At 40.0% G+C, this 24,002-nt stretch overlaps 1 protein-coding gene across 5 annotated transcripts in view; it reads left to right on the plus strand.

Annotated features, from left to right (window-relative positions):
* The window catches only part of LOC134348997 (short transient receptor potential channel 6-like), a 120,569-nt gene that overhangs the window by 39,856 nt on the left and 56,711 nt on the right, over positions 1-24,002 (plus strand). For 4 of the 5 annotated variants that reach the window (XM_063052830.1, XM_063052828.1, XM_063052825.1 and 1 more), the window contains 3 exons: positions 16,160-16,345; positions 19,581-19,745; positions 22,024-22,240. In XM_063052830.1, the coding sequence (XP_062908900.1) occupies positions 16,160-16,345; positions 19,581-19,745; positions 22,024-22,240 (568 nt within the window). The remainder of the gene's footprint in view (positions 1-16,159; positions 16,346-19,580; positions 19,746-22,023; positions 22,241-24,002) is intronic. The other variant, XM_063052829.1, reaches the window with a different exon arrangement.

The following is a 24,002-nucleotide window of genomic DNA, read 5'->3' on the forward strand; positions in this document are numbered from 1 at the left end:
TTCTCTTGTTGGATTGAAGAGAGAACCATGTGGCAGCAAGTATGACAGGGCTCATCATGGAAGATATTAGCTATTAGGACTTATAGGGACTTAGGGAGGAGCATGGTCCATGAACTGAGTTTCACGAATACGCAGTGCACTGAGATCTGTCATCTTCCGTAATCTCAGAGCATCTCAGATCAAGCCTCAGGCCATTCCAGTCTGCAGCCAATGACCTCTGCCACGACTCTGTGTTTGCTGCTCACCACTGAATTAGGGAGGTCACCCAAACATCATACAAGAAGAAAGGGCTTGGTATCATTCTTCCACAGTCTGGAGGAAGAGATTGACTGAACCCAAAGATTTTCTTGTATTGCAGTTTTCTGGAAAGTTAAGTATTTGCAACCTGGACAGAGATGGGGAGTTTCAGTCTTGGCCCAGTCCTTTCAAGCAACCTCCTACTGGGGAAGTATGTCTGTTTCCTTGTGCAATCACAGTTGCCTCTCATGGACTTCTCTGAAGAACCTAAGGTCTTTGTTAATGAATGTGCGTGCATTATCTTCCCCCACCACCCCTTTGTCCCCTGCACCTTTCTCCTCCATTCTCTCAGTCAGCCATTTTCCAGAGAGCAACCCTTTCTGAAGGTTGCAACAGTGGTATACATTTGGTAGACATTTCCCTTTAAGGCTGACTCCCAAGGGGACATCTGCACTGGCAAATCGCCCTGCTTTCAGGAACTACAGTAGTGTGCAGTGCGCCGGGGAACACTGCAATTTCATAGGGAAACCTGACAAAACAATCATGCTGCCAATTTTGAAAACAAAGTGATTATGTTTTAACAGTCCTGAATAAGAGCAGAAAAAACATTTATACCTTTGTAACTTCTTCACAGCTTATTTTCCCACTTGGTTTTGCATCATGAACAGATTTGGATATGTTGCATTTCTATCTGTTAATCTGTCTTTGATGTAAACTGTCAACTGCTGAATGTTCCAGTTCCTGTTCCCCATTATATCAGCAAAACATATCATGGCGTTTGTCAAAGTTGATTTTTTTTCCCCTTCGAAACACTAAACTGATTCTTACTCATACAATTTTGAAAAATTCAGACTCAGAATAAAATTCACTACTTTATCAATTCTACATCAAAATATACAACAAAATGCTTCATTTGTTAACAACCGACATCACCTAAGCACGTGCTGGTGGCAGCCCACGTTGTTACTGTAGCCTTTCTGATGAATTCCAGTAACTAATGTCAGGCCATCTGGTTCATTGTTCCCCTCTTTTCCTTTTTCTCTCATGCTTTTCATCTGCTGCCTCTGAGATAGTATGGATTGGAGGAGGTAGTGATGGCAAGGATTGTACAGGATGGTGAGAACTGAGAGCCTTCAGTGATCTGGTTCACTGCCTTGGAATATTAAATGAAGCTACAGATGTAAACAACATTCTATTATCATACTTAAAGCAATTTAATTTTGTATCTTCGTTGTGTTGTATGATGTGTGCGATCGTGGTCTTCCATCTGTCTTTAAATTGCCTGTGCGGAAGATTACTTTCATACTATTCTTGTTCTTTCTCTATCTATGGCCTTGATTGTTCTTGGCAATCTTTCTACAGAAGTGGTTTCCATTGCCACCTTCTGGGTAGTGCCTTTGCAAGATAGGTGGCCCTAGCCATTGTCAATACTCTTCAGAGACTGTCTGCCTGGTATCAGTGGTTGCGTAACCAGATCCTGTGATATGTGCCAGCTGCTCATATAACCATCCATCACCTGCTTCCATGGATCCATGTGATCCTGATCTTGGGGGGTGGCGGGATTAAGCAGGTGCCTGAGGGTGACCTGCAGGCTAGCAGAGGGAAGGAGCGTCTCATACCTCTGGTAAAGACTTGTCTCCATCCTGCCACCCAATACTGACTTTGTATAGTATAGCAAAAAGGAGCCTATTTATGTAAGCTAGTGTTAACAATTTAACTCCTGGGTTATATACATTAACACTGTACAACAAAAGGTAAAAGTTGTAAAATACTTTATGTAATTTGAGGAGGTGATACAAAAATTGAACATCTTGATGTTATAGTGCAGCAGGCTGGTGCTGAATGTTGAGATATACCTTGTTATTAATTCTCCAGACTCAAATGTTTGGTATCGGCCAGTGTGTGAGGAATTTTTCAGCTTTGGTCCTGCAGAGGAATAATCGGTATTGTTTGTGACAGTAGAATTGCATTGGTGCTAGAATAAGTGTTTGCAGAGTCTGGGTGTTTCTTTTCTCTAGCCTCTTTATATCCAACAGATGAGCAAATGGTATCCCTGCAGTACTTGTGTAGTAGAACTACTTTTGCTTCCCATAGAAACCCTGACATAGTTGCTTTATTCTGCAGGCTTGGTTATAAATTCCTATCGCTGTTTGTCACATCCTTACTTTCCAGAATTTCTGTACATAACAATCCATACTAAACTAAACCAAACCTGTTCCTTTCTTCTAATGTCCCACTCTGTCTCTGCTGTACCCACACTCTCTCAGCAGAGCAAACTCGATGGGCCAAATGGCCCAATTCTGCTCCTATGTCTTAAAGTCATATGGTCTCTCTCCATCATTAATTGATTTGTTTTGTAGTTACCTGACAATGGCAGATGTACATTACGCCAATGAATGCATAAAAAGGGATGGTACTAGAAATCAGAAATGGAAAGTGAATTTCATAAATCACTTGGCTGTGAATAGAGCAGGCTGGTTAATACTTTGATCGCATGTCCTTAGTCACCAGTTTTGTGCAGTGTACTTGAAGAGAGAGGAAACATTAATGTGTTTCTTTGCTCCTTAGATATTGGCATACTAACTGCTTCTTTTACTTTTTGGCCCTTGGAGATTATTATGGTTGCTAAGCTGCTACAGAGAAATATGAGAAGAGACACACAAAGATCAAAGAATGTTGTCGGAATAGTTCATGGCATTCTTCTTATCTAAAGTTTTGTTATCTAATCTGTGGTAGCCATGGTAGCATAGTAGTTGCAGCTTGGGGTGTCAGTTCAGTTCTGTCATCTTTAAGGAGTTTGTACGTCCTCCCAATGAATGTGTGGGTTTCTTCTGGGTGCTCCAGTTTCTTCCCACAGTCCAGAGAAGTACTGGTGATTAGATTAATTGGTCATTGTAAATTGTCCTCTGATTAGGCTAGGGTTAAATCGGTAGGTAGGTAGCTAGTGGCCTAGCTCAGAGGGCCAGAAGGGCCTATTCCAAGCTTTATCTTTGAATAAATAAAATAAATTGGGAAGAGGATGAGAAGAATTTAAGAAGGATGAATTCAAAAGCAGTGGGAGAAATGTCAAAGAAGCAGTACTGAAGAAGGGTCTCAGCCCGAGACATCGCCTGTTTGTTCATTTCAATTGATGTTGCCTGACTTGTTGAGTTCCTCCAGCATTGTGTGTGTCAGTGTCACTGTAGCATCTTGCACTGTGCATGTGCAGAGTGCATGAGGTTCATGGGTGTGTGACTGGTGTTGGGAAAATCACATCTGTGCTCAGTGAATCCCATTGAGAAGTCACTGGGAAAACGTTCCAATGGACTTAAACTTCACCACTAATACAATTCAACCTGCAGAAAAATAAATTCATTTTGCAAATAAAAAAAAATCCAATTTCCAGCCATGTCCTTTTTATTATTATGTTTTAAAAGATATTAATAAACCTGAGAATTGGGATTTAGCGAAGAGTGATCAAGAAATACAGAATCAGAATCAGGCCTGCATTGTGAAAATTGTGTTTATGTGACAACAGTACAGAGCAAGACATGAGTGTTACTGTGAGTTTAAATAGTTAGATAGATAAATGGTGCAATGTTGTGCTCATGGGTTTATTAACAAGTTGTTCCTCAATCATTGAGTGTCAGTATTCAGGCTCCTATATCTCCCCCCTGATGGTAGTAATGAAAAGAGGGCATGTCCCAGATGTTGAGGGTCTGTAATGATGGATACTACTCTCCTGGAGGATTGCCACTTCAAGATGTCCTCTTGAAGAACCTGTGATGGAGTTGGTTCAATCTCTTTCAATCCTGCACGTTGGAGGCTGCATACCAGACTGTGATGTAATCAGTCAGAATTCTCTTCACTGTATATCGGTAGAAAATTTCAAGAGTCTTCAAACTCCTAAGGAAGTAGTGCTGCTGGTGTGATTTGTGATTGAATCAATTTATTGGATCTAGGAAAGATCCTCAGGAATTTGAAGATGCTCACCCTTTCCATTGCTAACCCCTTGTGTGTTCTCCCAATTTCCCTCTTCACAATCTTGTTCTGGTTAAAATTGAGTGCAAGGTTGTTGCAATACCACTCAATCGGCTGATCTATCTCGCTTCTCTACATCACCTTGTCACCTTCGGAGATTCTGCCAACAACAGTGGTGTCACTAGTGATTTATAATTGATGAATAAGAAATAAAGAGAATAAAGAAAAGGAAACAGAAATATTATTACAGCTTTTATTTTTATTTGTAATTGGGATACCAGAATTGCCAGTACTATCTTGAAGTATAGCTGGGGTTTTGTGACAGTAGATCATATGTACCTCAGCTCTACGCCACTGGATCACTTAACCTTGATCAAAATTCTTCCTGTTTCGTGTGAATTGAATAACAAAATATAAAAGTCAAAAACTAAAACAAAATTGAGAGCTTACAAAATAAAAGAAAAGTTTAAATCAGAACTTTTTTGTAATTGTTCAATACCATTGACCACAATAGGGTCATTTCTATTACTTCAACAAAAATATCACCAGCACAAATGACTTCTCATTATTTTCAAAATTCTAATTTTATAATTTCTCTGCAAAAAAGAGCTTTACAAATATTAAACTCTTCCCTTCAAGAGCAGCACCAAAGCTATTGGACTTTTGAATTGACAGAATGCACAGTACATTGCAAACAAGCTGGCGTTGACAATAAATGGTGACGTAACGTTTTGCAGCTAGCTCACAAAACTTCTAGATATGTCTTCTAAACTATTATTGCTGCAATCTGCAGCCCACAATTTTCCTTTAATGTACCTTTTGAACTGTCTAATACTAGCAATTTTATGATAACCTGAAGAACTTGGTAGGCCTAGCTCACAGGAATGTAGGTAGGGCACCTTTACGCAGACGAAGGTCCACCATGGCTGAAAGAGAGGTCAAGAATGATGACTCCAAGCCAGTCTAAAATGGTGGGGTGTAAAACTTCTTGTACGCAGTATCTTGTTAGCAAAGGTGCAGTCACTGAAGAACAAGATAGAGGACCTAAGGGCAAGATTGCTGTATCAGAGGGAAATGAGGAATTGCTGCATTCTCTGGATCACAGAGACACAGGCCACCCCCAAACAGGTCAGATATGGCTGTCTGACTAAAGGGCTTCTCAATCCACTAGATGGACTGGCCTGCTGATTTAAAGAGGGCAAGAGGTGAGCATCTGTATTTCATGATAAACTCTTTGTGATGCTTGTTTGTGGTGGTCTTGACACACTCTTGTTCTCCCAAACTGGAACATCTAATGATTAAGTGCCATCCATTCTACTTACTAAAAGAATTTTCCTTCATGATCCTGACCAGTTTACATATTGCCAAAGTGCTCAATATTCAGCGCCTGATGTATTTCGAGTGCTGTGACTAGAAAACAAGAAACAGCCTACCCTGACACCTTTCAAATCAATGGTGGGGACTTCAATCAAGCTTCCTTGAAGAAATCTCTGCCCAGTTATTAATATATCACCTGCAGCACCAAGGGTCCCAACACTTGACTACTGCTACACTACCTCAAGAAATGCCTACCATTCCATCCCTCAACTGCATTTCAGGAAATCTGATTTTCTAGCTGTTCCTCTATCTACATAGAGGCAGAGGCTAAGGAACAAGAATCCAAAAGTAAGGACAAAAAAAAAAGGTGGCAATGGGAGGTAGAGGAGAGGCTATCAGATTGCTTCAAGTAGTGGACTAGGCCATGTTCGAGGACTCATCAGTGGATCTGAACGAATATGCCATGGTTGTCGTGGACTTTATAAAATCAGTCATAGATAGGTATGTCCACAAAATTCATTTAGAATTTTCTCCAACCAGAAGCCTTGGATGAAGCAAGTGATTTGCCTTATCAGTAGCATTCAGGTCTGGAGACAAAGTGAAATACAAGAGGTCCAGGTACAGCCTCTGGAAAGCCATCTCACATGTGAAGTGGCAATTCCTGACCAAACTTTACTCATTGATGGATGTTTAACAGTGTGGCAGGGCTTGAATGCTATCACCTCCTATAAAGTAAAACCAAACAACATCTGTGACAACAAGATTTTGTTCCCGGATGAGCACAGTGCCCTTTGTGATTGCTCTGACTGGCGAAACGTGTCAGGCACTTTCATGAACTTCACAGCCTTTGCTGCCCCAGTGACTTCAGCCTCTGGGACTGACATGAGAGCATTCTTCAGGAGAGTGAATCCATGGAAAGCATCTGGCCCCGACAGGATACCAGGCCAGGTACTGAAGACCTGCTCTGATCCAGTGGCTGCATTGTTTACTGATATTGTTAACCTCTCACTTTGGCTGTGTGAGGTACCCACCTGCATCAGGCAGGCCTCAGTGATACTGTGCCCAAGAAGAACATGCCTCAATGACTATCACTCAGTAGCACTTGCATCCACTGTGATGAAAGGTTAGCAATGAAATATACCAACTCCTGCCTGAGAAGTGACTTGGATCTACTCCACTTTGCCTACTGTCACAACAGGTCCATAGCAGGTGCCATTTCATTGGCTCTTCACTCAACCTTACAACGTCTGGACAGTGGAGATGCATACATCAGGATGTTCTTCATTGAGAACAGCTCTGCATTCAGTACCATCATCCCCTCAAAACTAATCAATAAGCTTTAAGTCCCAGGCCTCAATACCTCTTTATGCAACTGGATCTTTGATTTTCTCACTTACAAACCCAGTCAGTTTGGATTAGTACCATCATCTCCACAATAACCATTAGCACAGGTGTACCACAAGGCTGCGGGCTTAGCCCATGCTCTACTAGCTTTGTACTTAAGACCAGGAGGCTAAGCACAGCTGCAATGCAATATTTAAGTTTGCTGACGACACTACTGTCATTGGCCAAGTCAAAAGTAGTGACAAATCAGCATATAAGAGGGTGATTGAAAATACAAGAAGTCTCTGAGAAGCCAGCTGAATGTTGCCACAACAAACACATTTCACTTAGTGTCAGCAAAAACAAAGAGCTGATTATTGACAGGAGGAGTCACCAAAGGTCCATGAGCTAGTGCTCATCAGGGGATCAGAGGTGGAAAGGGTCAGCAACCTGAAATTCCTTGACGCGTCATTTCAGAGGATGTATCTTGGGTCTAGCACGCCTCTACTTTCTTAAGTTTGCGAAGATTGGGCATGTCATCTAAAACTTTATAGAAGTTTGTCAGATGCATGGTGGAGAGTATACTAATAGGTTACATCACAGCCTGCTATGCCCTTGAATGGAAAATCCTACAATAAGTAGCGGATACAGTCCAGTCCATAACAGATAAATTTATCTACATGGAGCGCTGTCCTGAGAGAGCAGCGTCCATCATCAAGGACCCCCAACGTCCAAGCCGTGCTCTCTTCTCGCTGTTGCCATCAGGAAGGAGGTGCTGGTACAGAAACCTGATGACCCACACCACCAGGTTCAGGAGCAGTTATTATGCCCCAACCATCAGGCTTTTGAAACGGGGGGGGGGGTATAATTTCACTCACTCCAACACAAAACTGCTTCCACAGCCTATGGACTCAGTTTCAAAGACTCTTCATCTCATGTTCTTGTTTGCTTATTTATTATTATTTTGGAGGTTTTGTCTTTTTGTATTTAAACAGTTCATTGTCTTTTGCATGTTGATTGTCACCATGTTGTGTGTGTTTCTTTATACTTACTGTGAATACCCACAAAAAATGAATCAGTGTAGCATGTGATATATATGTACTTTGATAGTAAAATTACTTTGAACTTCTGAACACAAGGACAGTACCATTTCTTTGTGCATCTAAATTTTGCTGAAGTAACATATAAAATGTAAGCTCTATACAATTTTGCACCACAGTTTTAAATCAATTTGCAGGAGCCACCCAGAAACAATTTGGTATTGTTCAAATATCATGGACAAAGTACCCGATTACCTTTAGCAATTAGCTGTTCAATAAAATTTCATTGCATAGTGTATGTATGTAAATATAGTGCTTCTAATTACAATGTCCCTTCAAAATAGACACAAGGGTTGAGAAACTTGTCTGCTTATTTTAGTTTCTGTCTGGACTGAAAGTGATGAAACACCTTCAGTGTAGTTTGTTTGCTTTTTATTAAGGAGATCTACCACAGCTGATACCACAATCATATTATCAGACCAGCTGCAGTGTGCCCAGTGTTTCTCATTTGTGAGATCTCCCAATATGCAGCAATTGTTGATCCATCAAATATATCAAAGGGACGAGCAGACAAACTATGCAATGATGCATATTCCTCCAAGCTGTAGGGGGCATAATTCAGCTCAGATCCAGATATCTTTAGTAACTGTATTGTGTAATTCACCTGGAAATACACATTGAGGTTGTCATTGCCACTGCATAGAACCCAAAGAGAAGGTGTGACTCATTCATTCACACTCAGTCTGCTCTGCTCTGGCTCTCTATTTGTTTCTTGCACCCATGCCACCCAGATTAAAGAAAGTTCAAAGTAAATTTATTATCAAAGTCAATTTATGTCACCATATACAGCCCTGAGATCCATGTTCTTGCAGGCATGCTCAGTAAATCCAAAAGCCACAATGGAATCGATGAATTACCGCAAGCAACAGTATGGACAAGTAATCAATATGCAAAAGATGACAATCTGTGCAAATACAAAAGGAAAAAAAATCAGACATAATAAATAAATAAGCAATGAATATTGTACATGAAATGAAGGGTCCTTGAAAGTGACTCCATATGTTGTGGGAACTTTTCAGTGTTTGGGCAAGTGAAGTTGACTGACGTTATCCCCTGATGGTTGATGGGTAATAACTGTTCCTGAATCCGGTAGTGTGAGTCCTGAGGCTCCTGTACTACATTCCTGATGGCAGCACTGAGAGGAGAGTATGAACTGGGTGGTGGGAGTCCCTGATATTCAATGCTGCTTTTCTGTGACAGTACTCCATGTGGGCACGTAGCCAAGTGGTTAAGGTGTTCGACTAGTGATCCTGCTCTCGCAAGACTAACGGATGCCTTTTTTTCACTCCATGTAGATTTGCTAAGTGAAAGGGTGGGCTTTGCCCTTGATGGACTGGGTTGTATCCACTACTTTTTTTTGCAGGATTTTCCATTCAAGCATATTGGTGTTTCCATACCAGGCTGTGATGCTATCAGTCAGTATACAGTACTCTCCCTCACACATCTAGAGAAATTTGTCAAAGTATTGGGTGTAATGATGAATCTTCACAAACTTCTAAGGAAGTAAAGATGCTGCTGTGCTTTCTTTGTACTTGCACTTACATGCTGGGCCTAGGACAGGTCTTTTGAAATGACAACCCTGAGATTCATTTTCGTGTAGGCATACTTGGTAAATTCAAGAACCATAATAGAATCAATGAAAACCTTGTCCCAATAGGATGGGAAAACAACCAGTATTGAAATAGATAATGAGAACACTTAGTCCTTGTTTATTGTAATTTAGAAATATATGCATGCATTAAGAAATGATACACTGTTCCTCCAGAGTGATATCACAGAAAAACAGGACAAACCAAAGACTAACACTGACAGAACCACATAATTATAACATATAGTTACAGCAATGCAAAGCAATACCATAATTTGATAAAGAACAGACCATGGGCATGGTAAAACAAGTTTCAAAGTCCCGAGTCGATTGACTCTCTCAGAAACTCTCTCTGCCATAAACCTCCAGGTACCGACAACTGTCGATGCGTTGGAAGCACCCGACCACAGCCGACACTGAGTCCATCCGTCTGAAAACTTCGAGCCTCCGACCAGCCACTCCGATACAGCCTCCCGAAAGAATAATAATAATTAAACACTAAATATTGAAAGCATTAGATGAAGAGTCCTTGCAAGTGTGTCCGCAGCAAATCAGAAATGTGAATCTAAACTTCTGATTGCAGATTTGTAAGGGTGATAGCACAAGGCAAAGTCATTCAGATGTGAAGGGGGAAGAGTGTGCCTGATGTGGATTAAAAAGTCAATCCTACAAATCTTGCACATTGAAGAGGATATCAAAAGATAAGTAGATAAGATGAATCTGCAGGTTTTGAGCCAGTGTTGGGTTTGGAGAAAACAATGTACATGGCTGCTGAACAAAGCTAATTCTCTGGAAGAAACAGCCAACTAGATGTACCTACTGTACATCAAGTGGTTGAAGCAAGGGCAGTATAACTTTTAACCAGACACTGTTGTACAATGTAATGTAATTCTGAAGCATGCCATCAGTCTCAGGAAGACCTCAGGAAGATCAGTTTCAAGTCCATGTACTTAATGTATCAAAAGCTTTACTGAAATCTGCTAGAATTCTTCAGGAGTTATTGTACACAAAGGACTGAGAGAAATATCAAAGCCATATTTAGCATATGTAACCCTCAGGTTTGGCTAGTGGCTTAATCTAGGAGAAGACAGCCTCCGGCCCGGACAGGCTTGGAGAAATCTTGTATGGATGGATGCTGTGTGTTGTGTTCCCCTGTTACAAATTAGTGCCATGAAATAATAAACAGTACACAATATGCAATTAAATGATTGAGCTTTATAATTCTTAATTTGACTATAGGTAAGTGAAGAAACAAAAAAAGAAAAAAGGCCCATTCTCATGAAACAGTCTAATGCGCAACATTGGAGCTCATGGTTCCGTCCATTCGTTCCCCATCGACCTCCTCTGAGTGTCTCGGACTCTCGCTCCAGATCCACTCCATCCGGCGGTCTACGAACTCTCTGCACTCGCGTCTTCTCTCTTCATCTCTCGCCGACAAAAGACTGCAAAATCCCTTCTCTCAGACCCACAAGAAAGAACAATATGCCTCTCATTGGATGGCGCACATTCCAAAGCCCCTGTTATCTCCAGTCATTACCCAAACACTGCTGCTACAGAGAAACCATTGCATTAGCAGTGAAATCTTACAGAGAGGCCATTAGCATCTACATAATGACAAAATCATGGAGGCAGGCAATGACAAGATTCAATGTAGGCAATAATTCCAGTAACACATCTCACAGAAGAATATGGAGGTGTCACTCATGATACAGGGAATCCAGAAATGGTGTTTCAGTAGATTTCAAGGAGAAATTTAAAGTCAAGTTGTAGAAACTGACTAAGGCAGATATAGTGATCAACTTCAGTTCATATACCAATCCTTTGAGTGTCCAAAGTTAGTATATATTGAGAGGTCAATTTACATAGATGAAACTTTGCCTACCATTTACCCATCCCCCTGTGAAGATGATAAAACTTGTTTTGCCATTAGACAGTGGTCTCAGTATTTTATATGTTGGATACAATGAATGGGTACAGTTTCAATGAGGGGAGATTTAATGAAGCCTGCTTCAATGTGTTATTTTGTTGTTCTTCAGCTGTCCATCGATTTTTTGATGTTAACTGAGGTCTGGGCAAGGTTGTATGGAAGACTGGCAGTTGCCCATGCTGCAAGTCTCCCCTCTCCACGCCACCAATGTTGTCCAAGGGAAGGGTACTAGGATCCATACAGCTTGGCACCGGTGTCATTACAGAGCAATGTGTGGTTAAGTACCTTGCTCAAGGACACACCATGTTGCCTCAGCTGAGGCTCGAACTAGCGACCTTCAGATCACTGGACTGAAGCCTTAACCACCTGGCCACGTGCCAACATGTTATTTTGTATATGCTGTTGGAAATGAAAGTGACACAGTACCAGACATTTTCTAAAGACCTTCTGCACCTGACTAAGTTCCAATGGGATAAAGATTATGTCAAATGACATATTGATCTTCAGAGAAGTAGGAATTGTTGCCGGGCGGAGAACCCTGATAAGCAGATGCAGGAAGAATTAGCACACATTGAAGTTTAAAGTGAACAAATTCTCCTACCCAGGTAGTTTGCAACCAGACTTATCAAAACCTGGGGTAGTAAGGCAGATGCCATTTTCAATAGATTCTGCGGAAGTAGGATTTATCAACTATCCATGCAAATTCCTTCTTCATCTGAGTGACCCACTGGTGTCTCCAGAGTAGCATCTGAGAATCAGGGAGTGGGGCTTATACCCTACAGTCGCTGTCAACTACTGCTGCAGCATTCTCAGAGATGTGGAATGACCCACTGTCATGTACCTGTATAAGCATGAAGCGCTTTCCTTTTAAGAGCTGTAATTGTTGCTTTTGTTAACCAACACCTCTTACTTTAGACACCAACAGAAAATATCAGTGCTAAGGCCAGAAATGGTACAATCAGCATGGGTAATTATTAAAATCATAGGAAATGATCAGTGCATAGTTGCGTGGATTTTCTGTGTGTCATTCACCAGAAGATCCAGCTGTGGACTAATTGCCCATTATGAATCCTGTGCTTGTTTAGTAGTCCTACCTAATTTTGTCCTTGATAGCTTTCAAGGTAATCGCTGAGGCGTGTCTCCAATTATAACTGAGTTTTATGATCAGAGTATATTAGGGTGAAAACTGACAACCCTAACCATAAAAAATTTCCTTGTCATAAGCTTATCAAGAATGCTAAGGCCATTAAATAAAATCCTTTATTACAACATTCTTAAACATATGTGCACAATAGGTCATATAAATTGCACCCTTTCCACTGTGTATGGAATATTTTGAAGCAAGTGTCTCCTCCTTCCTCATAGCTGGGTGGTTTTCCTTGGTGCTCTTCAGACCTTGTTCCCTCATTTAGCTGTGTACAGCGGTTTCCACCACTAAAGGTTTAACGCCCTCCTCTTTCATCAGTTGCTCTACCATTCTTCTTTTCTTTTTTTTTGTTCTCTTAAATGGTTCATTGCTGTATATTTCTTAAAAACTGTTAGTTTAACTTTGCTCAAATTTTAAGTCTGTTTTGTTTACTTTGCTGTATTTTTAATGCATATTTGTAATTAATAACTCTGAATAACTTGCTCAGGCAGTGTTGTCAGTTTGGCCATCAACCGCTGCCTTATTGCTGACCTTCCCTCAGTCTTGAGCTCATTTGTGAGGTAGTATTTTAATGACTGCACAATGCTCCATTCCAGTCACAATTCTACAGTAATTGAAGAAGCCCATGCCTGCTTCCAGTAAGACCTGAACACCATCAGGCATGAGTTTAAGAAGTGACAATTAATGTTTGCATCCAGTACAATGCACCATACTAATACAGCTCTTCACATGCGTCAGCATCTGCTAGGCATAATAAATTGAAAGTGATTTTCGTTTGCCAAAGACAACAACATTTTGGCCTGTATAATGTCAGAAAATCTGGGTATGCAGAATCATGTGTTGTTAATTACTTTGCAACGTCTGATTATGTGGGGAGAAAAGTACTACTTTATTTTATACAATGTGAGTCAATTTATTTGTTTCAGAAGTCAACACATGGGTGACCCTGTGATGCAGCAGATGGGGCTGCTGCTTTACAGCTCCAGTAACTCTTGTTTGATCCTGACGATAGGTACTGTCTATGTAGATTTTGCACATTGTCCCTTTGATCTGTATGTTTTCTCTGGGTGCTTTAAATTCCTTGTTATTATCAAAAATTCACTAGTTGGTAGATATGTCTTTTGTAAATTACCCCTGTTGTAGGTGCGTGTAGAATCAGGAGATAGATGATGGTTTTGTGACAGAATAGGTTACGGAAAAATAAGTTATGGAATTGTATTGCTGTGATCAGTCTAAAAGCTAACATAGAGCTGTTGTGTTGAGTAGCCTCCTTCTTTATCACAAAGCAATGTGAGAATGATATATTTATACAGATTAGCTGATGTGCTGCAGCGTTTGCATTTGCTCATGTTTGGTCAAAAATTCAGATTAAGGCTGTGATCCAAACATAGAATGCCTTGCATCAGAGCTGGTGGGGAAATAAAATTCTTTGGTAATTTTGTCACCAACACCGTAGAATTATCATAGTTGCTTTGTGGGAACTCCGCAAAATTAACAAACTATGAAATGTTTACATTAATTCCAAATCTGGAGTTTATTCACATATTATTCATACAATTTACCCATTTTATGGATGAACTTCATAATTCTGATAAGAAATAAAGTGATATGTAGTTAATTGACTTCCTATTGTACACACACACACTGGCTAATTTTCTTTTACTAGTGGTCTAGACATTTCTGATTTTTCAAACAGGTAATAACATAGGTTTTCAGTAACTTAATTGTTTTCACTAAAGCCTGGTCCTTTCTAATGTTACATTGTATACAAACATTTGACTTAAGCAATTCAAAGTTTTCATGAAATATCTTGAATTTCCCTGTCAGACAATAAAATTCCTACTGTTTTTCTGTGTGTATTAGATTCTCTAATCCTTATTTTTAGTGGTTATTTTTTGTAAAATTATTTTTTAAATTTTGTGTACACTTTGATTTTTTTTGTTGCAGTTCAGAAGTGTCATAATCCTGGGTATATCAAATAGTTGACTTGTCTCTGTTAAATTACCTTCTACATAGTTTCTACTGAAGACATGAAATGCTCTTCTAAAATAAATCATATTGCAAAGGACATTTAACTGATCAAAATGAAGGAAATGGCTGGCAGTAACATTAAACAATGTTCATTTGTAAGCGTTGAATAACTATAGTTGTGGCTAAGTAACTAAAATCTAGGTGCAATAATTTAAGCAGAAAGTGATTTAGACAGATACATGTAAATTGTGTGACCTGATTGACACAGTAAGCATATAAATAAAACACACTAATCAAATTATATTTATATGGATACATCACCACCTGTAGGTTCCAAGTAATAAACTGCCTTAACTTAGAAACATATTGTGCTTTTGTCTCTCACACTCTCTCTTACACACACACACACACACATTTTCATGTTTTATTGTTTTACACCATTGAATCACAATGGATTTAATTTGGCTTTCCTGACACTGATCAACAGAAAAGCCTCTTTTGTGTCAAAGTGAAAACAAATTTCTACACATTGGTCTATATTTATTACAATTATTAAACACAGAATAATTAATTGCATAATTACTCACCCCCTTCAAATCAGTATTTAGTAGATGCACCTTTGGCAGCAATAACAGCCTTGAGTCTGTGTGGATAGGTCTCTATCAGTTTTGCACATCTGGACGCTGCAATTTTTTCTTTATTCTTCTTTACAAAATGGCTTCAGCTCTGTCAGATTGCACGGGGATCATGAGTAACCAGCCCTTTTCAAGTCCAGTCACAAATTCTCAATTGGATTGAGGTCTGGACTCTGACTTGGTCACTCCAGGACATTAACTTTGTTTTTAAGCCATTCCTATATATCTTTGGCTTTTTACTTGGGATCATTGTCCTGCTGGAGAACAAATCTTCACCCAAATTGCAGTTCTCTTGCAGACTGCATAGGTTTTCCTCCAGGGTTTCCTTATATTTTGCTGCATTCATTTTACCCTCTACCTTCACAAGCCTTCCAGGGCCTGCTGCAGTGAAGCATCCCCAAAGCATGAGGCAGCCGCCACCATGCTTTACGGTGCGGATGGTGTGTTTTTGATGTGTGGTGTTTAGCTTACGCCAAACCTAGCGTTTAGTCTGATGGCCAAAAAGCTCAATTTTGGTTTCAACAGATGATAGAACCTTCTTCCGGCTGACTTCAGAGTCTCCTACATGTCTCTGGCAAACTCTAGCTGAGAATCCATTTGCTTTACTATTAACCTTAAATGTTCAAATTTCAATATTTCTTATAAAAGAAATAGGGTACACAAGAGGTCAAAAATGTAATTTCTGAAATGCAAACCACAAACTTACTGCAAAATCTATGCTATCTGAGGCAAGCATGTGCTGCAGATGTATGTAGTGGTGAATGAGTCTCCTCCCACTAAGTGTGCAGATGTCAGAGCTGGTAAGGCCTGACAAACAGAGATTCAGTGATTGGAATGCTGTGGCATTCTAGAAGCTGCAAATCTGAAATTATATCTGTAAAATTTAAGCATGGACTTGAGTATTAAAGGCAAGACTCTCAATAGGTTAATTGCTTTAAATTTGTGTTTTTCCAGAATGATTACAAAAAATTATCAATTCAATGCAAAGATTTTGTTGTTGGACTTCTAGACTTGTGCCGGATTACTGAAGAAGTAGAAGCCATTTTGAATGGGGCTGTGGAGACAAATCCCAACAGTAAGGGTGAATTTCGACCTAGCCTTAGTCGGCTAAAATTAGCTATTAAGTTTGAAGTCAAAAAGGTAAGAAGCATTGTAGGCACTGAATTCAGTATATTTTTATATTGTGAATTCCCACTTAACTATGAGTTTGTAATGATTACTTAATGTAGAGTATTTGTAATATTGTATCATAGTTACATCTGAAATCTTATGAAATATATTATTAATAAGAATCAATGAGATTATATGTTAAAGATTAACTGATCATTGTTTAATGCTTCCGATATTTAAGCATGTTCATTCTAGAGATGGAAACCATGATTTATCAGTTCAAACAAAAACTTTATGAAATAATACCAGAAACTTGAATTAGAAAGCTGAATGATAATTATTGAAACATTAGAGGAATTGTTTTGTGGGGTTCAGTGGACCATTTTTCAATGCAATATTCAGTGTGTCCCGTTATCATTTAGGGCACAGTTAGAGGGCAGTGGGTGTCATTGTGGAGACCTAGTGGCCAGAAGCCATTGCAAGTAATACATATTTCATGGATAGTTGGTGTAGCAGTGCACAGGTATAATAGTCGATGGGTGTTACATGGGGCATGTCATGGACAACCAGTGTTTTAACTGGTCTGCTTTGGGTAATAGTCTTTGAGTGCCAAACAGCAAGTAGCCAATGGATGTGACAAGGCATTTGATCAGCAGGGGATGCTACATGGGACCAGTAATAGGTTATTGGTATTATAATGGACACTGTTTTCGGGAAAGGAGTTTTGCAGGATGTACACAGTTAATGGCTTGCTATTGTTGTAATCTCATTGTTCTTTTGACGAGACCATTGAGAGGGCCTTCTTTTTTCATGGTGAAACTTCTACTGAATTGAATTGACAAGTGGGTTGCAGGCTCTTCATTTACGGGAATTCACAAAGTCATGCTTGGATCCAAAGTCAGTTAAAGAAGTTTACAACTTTTGATAAACTTTATTTTTCTTGGTTTTTCTTAAATTGTATTGTATTATGAATCAGAACTAGTAATATCCTCTAATTTTCAGACCTTCAGTACAAGCCCTTCTTAGAACAGGAGAGCATTTTATACCCTATGATTTGAAGAGAAAAATCTTCAACAGTAGCTTGTATTATAAACTGGATCTTGACAATGTGGCTTATGCTTTCAGTTCCAAGGTAATGGTGGAATCTGTATTGCATCAGAAAACTACAAATGGGGGCCTTGAATGCCTTGCTGCAGATTTCCATGACAGAAAAAGACACCTGCTCCATCTCTGAATGAGAAAATACTAATAAGCTCAACTGTTTTGTTTACAAATATCACTTATCATTATATCCTGTTCATTTCATGCATCCCACTATTATTTTTAGAATTAGAATCAGAATTGGGTTTAAAATCACGAGCATATGTTGTTAAATTTGATGTTTTGTGGCAGCAGTGCATTGTAATGCACAATAATAAAAAATCTATAAATTCTGGTGAGAAGAACATATATATATTAAATAAAACATTAAATGAGAAGTGCAAAATGAGAGCACAACAAATTTGTGAGGTAGTGTTCATAGGTTCATTGTCTATTCAGAAATCTGGTGGGGCACGGGAAGAAGCTGTTCCTGAGATGTTAAGTGTGTGTCTTCAAGCTCCTGTACCTCATTGAAGATATTCTTGATGCGAAGGAAGCTGGTGCCCATGGTGGAGATGGCTTGGTTTACAACTTTCTACAACTTTTTCTGATCCTGTGCAGAGCCCCCTCCCCCTCCACGATACGTTAGAATGTTCTCCATGATACATCTGTGGAAATTTGTAGGAGTGTCTGGTGACATACCAATTCTCCTCAAACTCCTAATGAAATGGAGTTGCTGTCGTGCCCTCTTGTAATTGATCAATATGTTGGGCCCATAATAGATCTTTAGAGATGCTGACACTCAGGAACTTGAAAATGTTCATCCTTTCCACTGCTAATCTTCGATGAGGACACGTGTGTTCCCTCAACCTCCCCATCCTGAAGTTCACAATCAATTCCTTGGCCTTACTGACATTGAGTGTAAGGTTGTTGTTGCAACATCACTCAACCAGCTGATCTACCTCACTCCTGTACGCCTGTTCATCACCTTCTGAAATTCTGCCAAAAATGGTTGTGTTGTTAACAAATTTATAGGTGAGTTTGAACTGTGCCTGGCCACACTGTCATGGATGCAGAGAGCATAGAGCAGTGAGCTGAGCATGTATCCTTGAGGTGCACCAGCACTGATTGCCAGTGAGGAGGAGATAATACTTCGGATCCACACTGACTGTGGTCTTCCGAAGAGAAGTCAAGGGCCTAACTACAGAGCGAGGTACAGCAGCCCAAGTTTTGGAGCTTGTTGATTAGAACAGAGAGTATGATTGTGTTCAACATTGAGTTGTGATCAATAAATAGCAGCCTTATTAGGTATTGCTATTGTCCAGGTGATCTAAGGCCGAGTGGAGTGTATGTGAGATTGCTTCAGCTGTAGATCTATTGTGGCTATAGGCAAATTGCAGCAGGAGTTAGTATTTTAGTTAACATTTCTTCAAGTCCTCCAACCATTTAACCCCACCCCCATTGTGAAAACTGCCTTCACATTGGTTATTTGTGACATGGTATTTTGGGATTCTTTGATGGTTAGCTGAAATTCAGGATTTGAATCAGAGGAGAGATTAAGGTGTATAAGGAAGGATCTGTTGCCTGTAAATGTAAGGCTATTCAACTATTTCCAAATGCAGTTTAGAATTCATGGATATTGCCAGCAATTTAGATTTTGAAAAATTGATTTTCTTTACAGTTACAGAATAATCACTTGACGAGGTTGTAAACTTTAGATGTAGTATTCCCGTCAATGAAAAATCTAAAGTTTTCTGAAATTGAATATTTCATTATAATGATATATTCTAAAAATGTTATGGTTGTGTATGACTACATCACTAACGCATCTATCAACTTCAGCAACACACATAAAATGCTTGAGGAGCTCGGCAAGTCAGCCAGAGCTTCTGTCCCTTTCATTTTCATTCCTGATGATGGGTCTCATTCTGAAAAATTGACTGTTTATTCCCCACCAAAGATGCTGCCTGATATGTTGAATTCATCCATCATTTTGTGTGTGTTGCTCAGGATTTCCAACATCTGCAGAATCTCTTGTGTTTACATTTATTAAATTCATAGTTTTATGTAAAAGTAAGAATATTACATTGGAAATGCAACATATTTAAATAATAAAACATTTTTTAAGTTTCATTAATTATCTCCACTTTGATTTCTAACATCATATTTGTTGTCTTTCCTTAAGTTTGTAGCTCATCCAAACTGTCAACAACAGCTTCTCTCTATCTGGTATGAAAATCTCTCTGGATTACGTCAACAGCCAATAGCAACCAAGTTTCTGGTTGTGTTAGCTGTAGTATTGGGGCTGCCATTCCTAGCCTTGTGCTATTGGATTGCACCTTGCAGCAAGGTCAGTCATCTTTGACTTTGTCACACCAGTGATGGGGGAAGTAAACCCATGACGGGCTAAGGGTAAAAACCATGGATTTATTTTCAATAGAGAATGCTGCACTCTGGATGTATATATCAAGTGACCATAAGCCCTAATCATCTTCATGATTTGTTGCCATCTTTTCCAGCTGGAACCCAGTACTGCCTACATGACATTCCTCTATTTAAATAATTAATTATCTGCCAATGCCCTTCATGGGAGTCAAGTCCATTTTGTTTGTTTGGACATACTGATCAAGAACTAAATACTGCAGTATTCTGTTTCTAATTTTACCCTCATGCTCCCTACTGCTGAACATAAATGTTTCAGCCTTCGGTTGTCAGCAAGTGGAATGCTGAGGAAGCGTGCATTGCTGCAGACAGTGTTATGCTTTTGTTAATCAAAGGCATCAGCTCAGGCAAATGTTTGCTGTAGTGTGACTTCCAAGCTGTGATGTATCATTCCTAATACAGTAATATTTGTTTGCTGATATCTTATACTGACGTCTTTTTCTCCAGTCCAATTTAGACTAGAGAGAGAATATCACAAACTCTCTAATCTATTGAAATCCCAACATTCAATTATAATTATAAATTAGTGGTGTATTAGAGTCATAGAATATTACAGTACAGAAACAGACCCTTCAGCCCATCTAGTCCATGCCAAACTATTAATCTGCCTAGTACCATCGACCTGCACCTGGACCGTAGCCACACCTATCCAAATTTCTCAGAAGTGTTCAAATCGAACCCGCATCCACCAGTTCAGTTGGCAGCTCGTTCCACACTCTCACCACTCTGTGAGTAAAGAACATCCCCCTCATATTCCCCTTAAACATTTCCCCTTTCACCCTTAACCCATGACCTCTAGTTTTAGTCTCACCCAACCTCAGTGGAAAAAGCCTGCTTGCATTTACCCTATCTGTACCCCTCATAATTTTGTTTACTTCTATCATATCTCTAGTCTCCAGGGATTAAGTCCGAACCTATTTAATCTTTCCCTATGACTCAGGTCCTCAAGTGTTGGCAACACCATTGTAAATTTTCTCTGCACTTGTTCAATCTTATTGACACCTTTCCTGTAGATTGGTGACCAAAACTGTACACAATACTCCAAGTTAGTCCTCACCAACATCTTATACAACTTAAACATAACATCCCACCTCTTTTACTCAGACTTTGACTTATGAAGGCCCATGTGCCCAAAACTTTCTTTACAACTCTATCTCCCCGTGACATCACCTGCAAGGAATTATGGATCTGTATTCCCAGATCACTCCGTTCTATCGCACTCCTCGATGCCCTACCATTCACTGTCTAAGTCCTCCAGTGGTTTGTCCTCCACCTCACACTTGTCTGCATTAAATTCCTTCTGCCATTTTTTCAACCCATCTTTCCAGCAGGTTCAGATCCCATTGCAAGCTTTGATAGTCAACTACACCCCAATCTTGGTGTCATCAGCAAATTTGCTGATCCTGTTAAACACATTATCATCCAGGTTGTTGATAAAAATGACAAACAACAATCGGACCCAGCCCCAATCCCAGTGACACCCCACTCATCACAGGCCTCCAGTCACAGAAGCAACCATCTACTATCACTCTCTGGCCTCTCCCACAAAGCCAATGTCTAATCCAATTTCCTACCTCATTTCGAATGCCAAATGACTGAACCTTCTTGACTGTCCTCCCATGCGGACCTTGTCAAGGTCCTTGCTAAGATCCATGCCTACTACATCGGCTCCCTTTCCTTCATCAGCTTCCTCGGAAAACTCTATAAGATTCGGCAGACGTGACCTACCATGCACAAAGTCACATTGGCTATTCCTAATCAGTCCCTGTCTATGGATCAGTGAGCGAATGTCATTCGATAATATATTGATGTGTAAGGAATCCCAAGGTGGTCATTGAAAGAGATTTGAGGATGGTGCACTGAAACAGTGAAAATAGCTCAAAAGTTAAATGCTTTTTATAGCTTAGCAAGTAATATTAACATCCAGTGGCAAATAATTACAATGATATCCAATTATTGCAAGCCTTGATGTATCATTTCCTGTGCAACAGTGTTTGTTTGTATCTGATTGTGTGTGTCTTAACTTTGACTCCAGTATATTCTTGGGAGGAAGTATCAGTCTTTATCATTTTTTTTCCCATGGACTCTCAAGCTCTGCATCTTTCAGCTTTTCTGGGTTTCCATTTATGGTACTCATTTTTTTTAACTAGTAAGGTATAAACTTTAAATCTCTCTGTATGTTGCAGCTGGGGAAGATCTTGCGAGCGCCTTTTATGAAATTTGTGGCCCATGGAGTTTCCTTCACGATTTTTCTTGGCCTGCTGATCATGAATGCAGCCGACAGGTTTGAGGGCACCAAACTCCTGCCGAATGAGTCAACGACAGATCACCCTAGGCAGCTCTTCAGGATGAAAACAACTGGTTTCAAGCCGACGGAACTTCTAATTATTTGCTGGGTAATAGGTAGGGATTTCATTTTTGTTTTTTAATCACATCAGAACTTCCCACTGAATTTCCATAACACCACTTTTAAAACTCAGAGGATGCTTAGGCCGCAATATATCTGGTACAGGGCCAGACTTCATTAAAAATCGAGGTAAAATCTGTAGAATTTAAATTCAGATAATAATCTGAACTCTATTATGTTTACTGAAGGTGGCTATAAATTTACCAACTTGTCAGTAGAAAAAAGATCTGAAGTTCTCTAGTGTGACTCCAGGCTTACTGATGTTATTCACTCTGAAACAGCACAGCAAGCTATTTGGTACTATTCTGCAATAAGTATAGAGAAAGCAAAGCCAGCTCAAAATGGGCACACCTAAAGGGAAGATTCCATCTTATTTCAACCTGGAGTGAAGGTCTATTCTTTTTTTCCAATATGGCACCGAGCTCTAAACTCCAGTGAATTGCGGCTGAGAGTTGCTTTTAAATTTTTAAAAAATTTTTTAATTGTTTTTAGGTTCATCAGGATGGTTTTGTGCATGGGAGGGAATTAAGGGCCAGGTTAGGGTTTAGGAACCGGAATGTGAGGGAATGGGAGGTCAAGCCGGAGTCTTAAGTCTCTGCTCTGCTTTCGAAGAACAGCAATGCAGAAGCGAGACATCAATGCAGATCGGATGTCAGACGTTGGACTGGTAAAGAGTGGATGTGACGTCCTCAGGTCAGTGAGTTGTTGGCAGGTTCCAGAGTCAGAGTTCCATGCAGGCAAAAGGAACGAGTTACAGTGGCCTCCTGGGTTTGCGAATCGGCGAGACTAGAGTTCGAGGCCTAGTGTTCGGGATCATGTCATCAGTGAGACAAGAGTTTGAGACCTAAGTGTTCCGGATCCTGTCATCGATGAGTCTGGTGTTTGAGGCCTAGTGTTCGGGATCCTGTCATCGATAAGTCTGGTGTTTGAGGCCTAGTGTTCAGTGATTGGCATGTACTGGGATTGACATCGAAGATTGAGGACAAGGATTGAATCAGAAGTCTGGAAGCTGAGGCCTGTTGGCCATAGGCAACTCAGGAATATTTGCAAGTCCACTGGGGAGGTTGAAGCCCAGTGTCTGCAGGCCTGAGTCCATGTCCATTGGAGGCTGGAGTCTGTCTGGGATAAAAAGGACTGTGTTTGTGCATGGTGGGGGGAACAGGGCTTGTATTTACTGTGGTTGTTTGTTGGTTATTGTGCTCCATGGAGCACTGCAGGCGTGTAACGTTAGTACTGGAAAGTGTGGCGACACTTGTGGGCTGCCCCAGCACACCCTCGCGTGTGTTGATTGTTAACGCAAATGACACATTTCACTGTATGATTTGATGTCCACGTGACAAATTAGCTTGAATCTTTAATCTACTCAATAAAGGCAGGCCTATCCAGTAATGCCAGGATCCTAAAATATGAATTTAAAGTCATAGTCATACTTTATTGATCCTGGGGGAAATTGGTTTTCGTTACAGTTGCACCATAAATAATAAATAGTAATAGAACCATAAATAGTTAAATAGTAATATGTAAATTATGCCAGTAAATTATGAAGTAAGTCCAGGACCAGCCTATCGGCTCAGGATGTCTGACCCTCCAAGGGAGGAGTTGTAAAGTTTGATGGCCACAGGCAGGAATGACTTCCTATGACGCTCTGTGTTGCATCTTGGTGGAATGAGTCTCTGGCTGAATGTACTCCTGTGCCCAACCAGTACATTATGTAGTGGATGGGAGACATTGTCCAAGGTGGCATGCAACTTGGACAGC

The sequence above is a fragment of the Mobula hypostoma genome, chromosome 7 (assembly GCF_963921235.1).
Source record: "Mobula hypostoma chromosome 7, sMobHyp1.1, whole genome shotgun sequence".
In the NCBI taxonomy this organism is placed as follows: Eukaryota; Metazoa; Chordata; class Chondrichthyes; order Myliobatiformes; family Myliobatidae; genus Mobula; species Mobula hypostoma.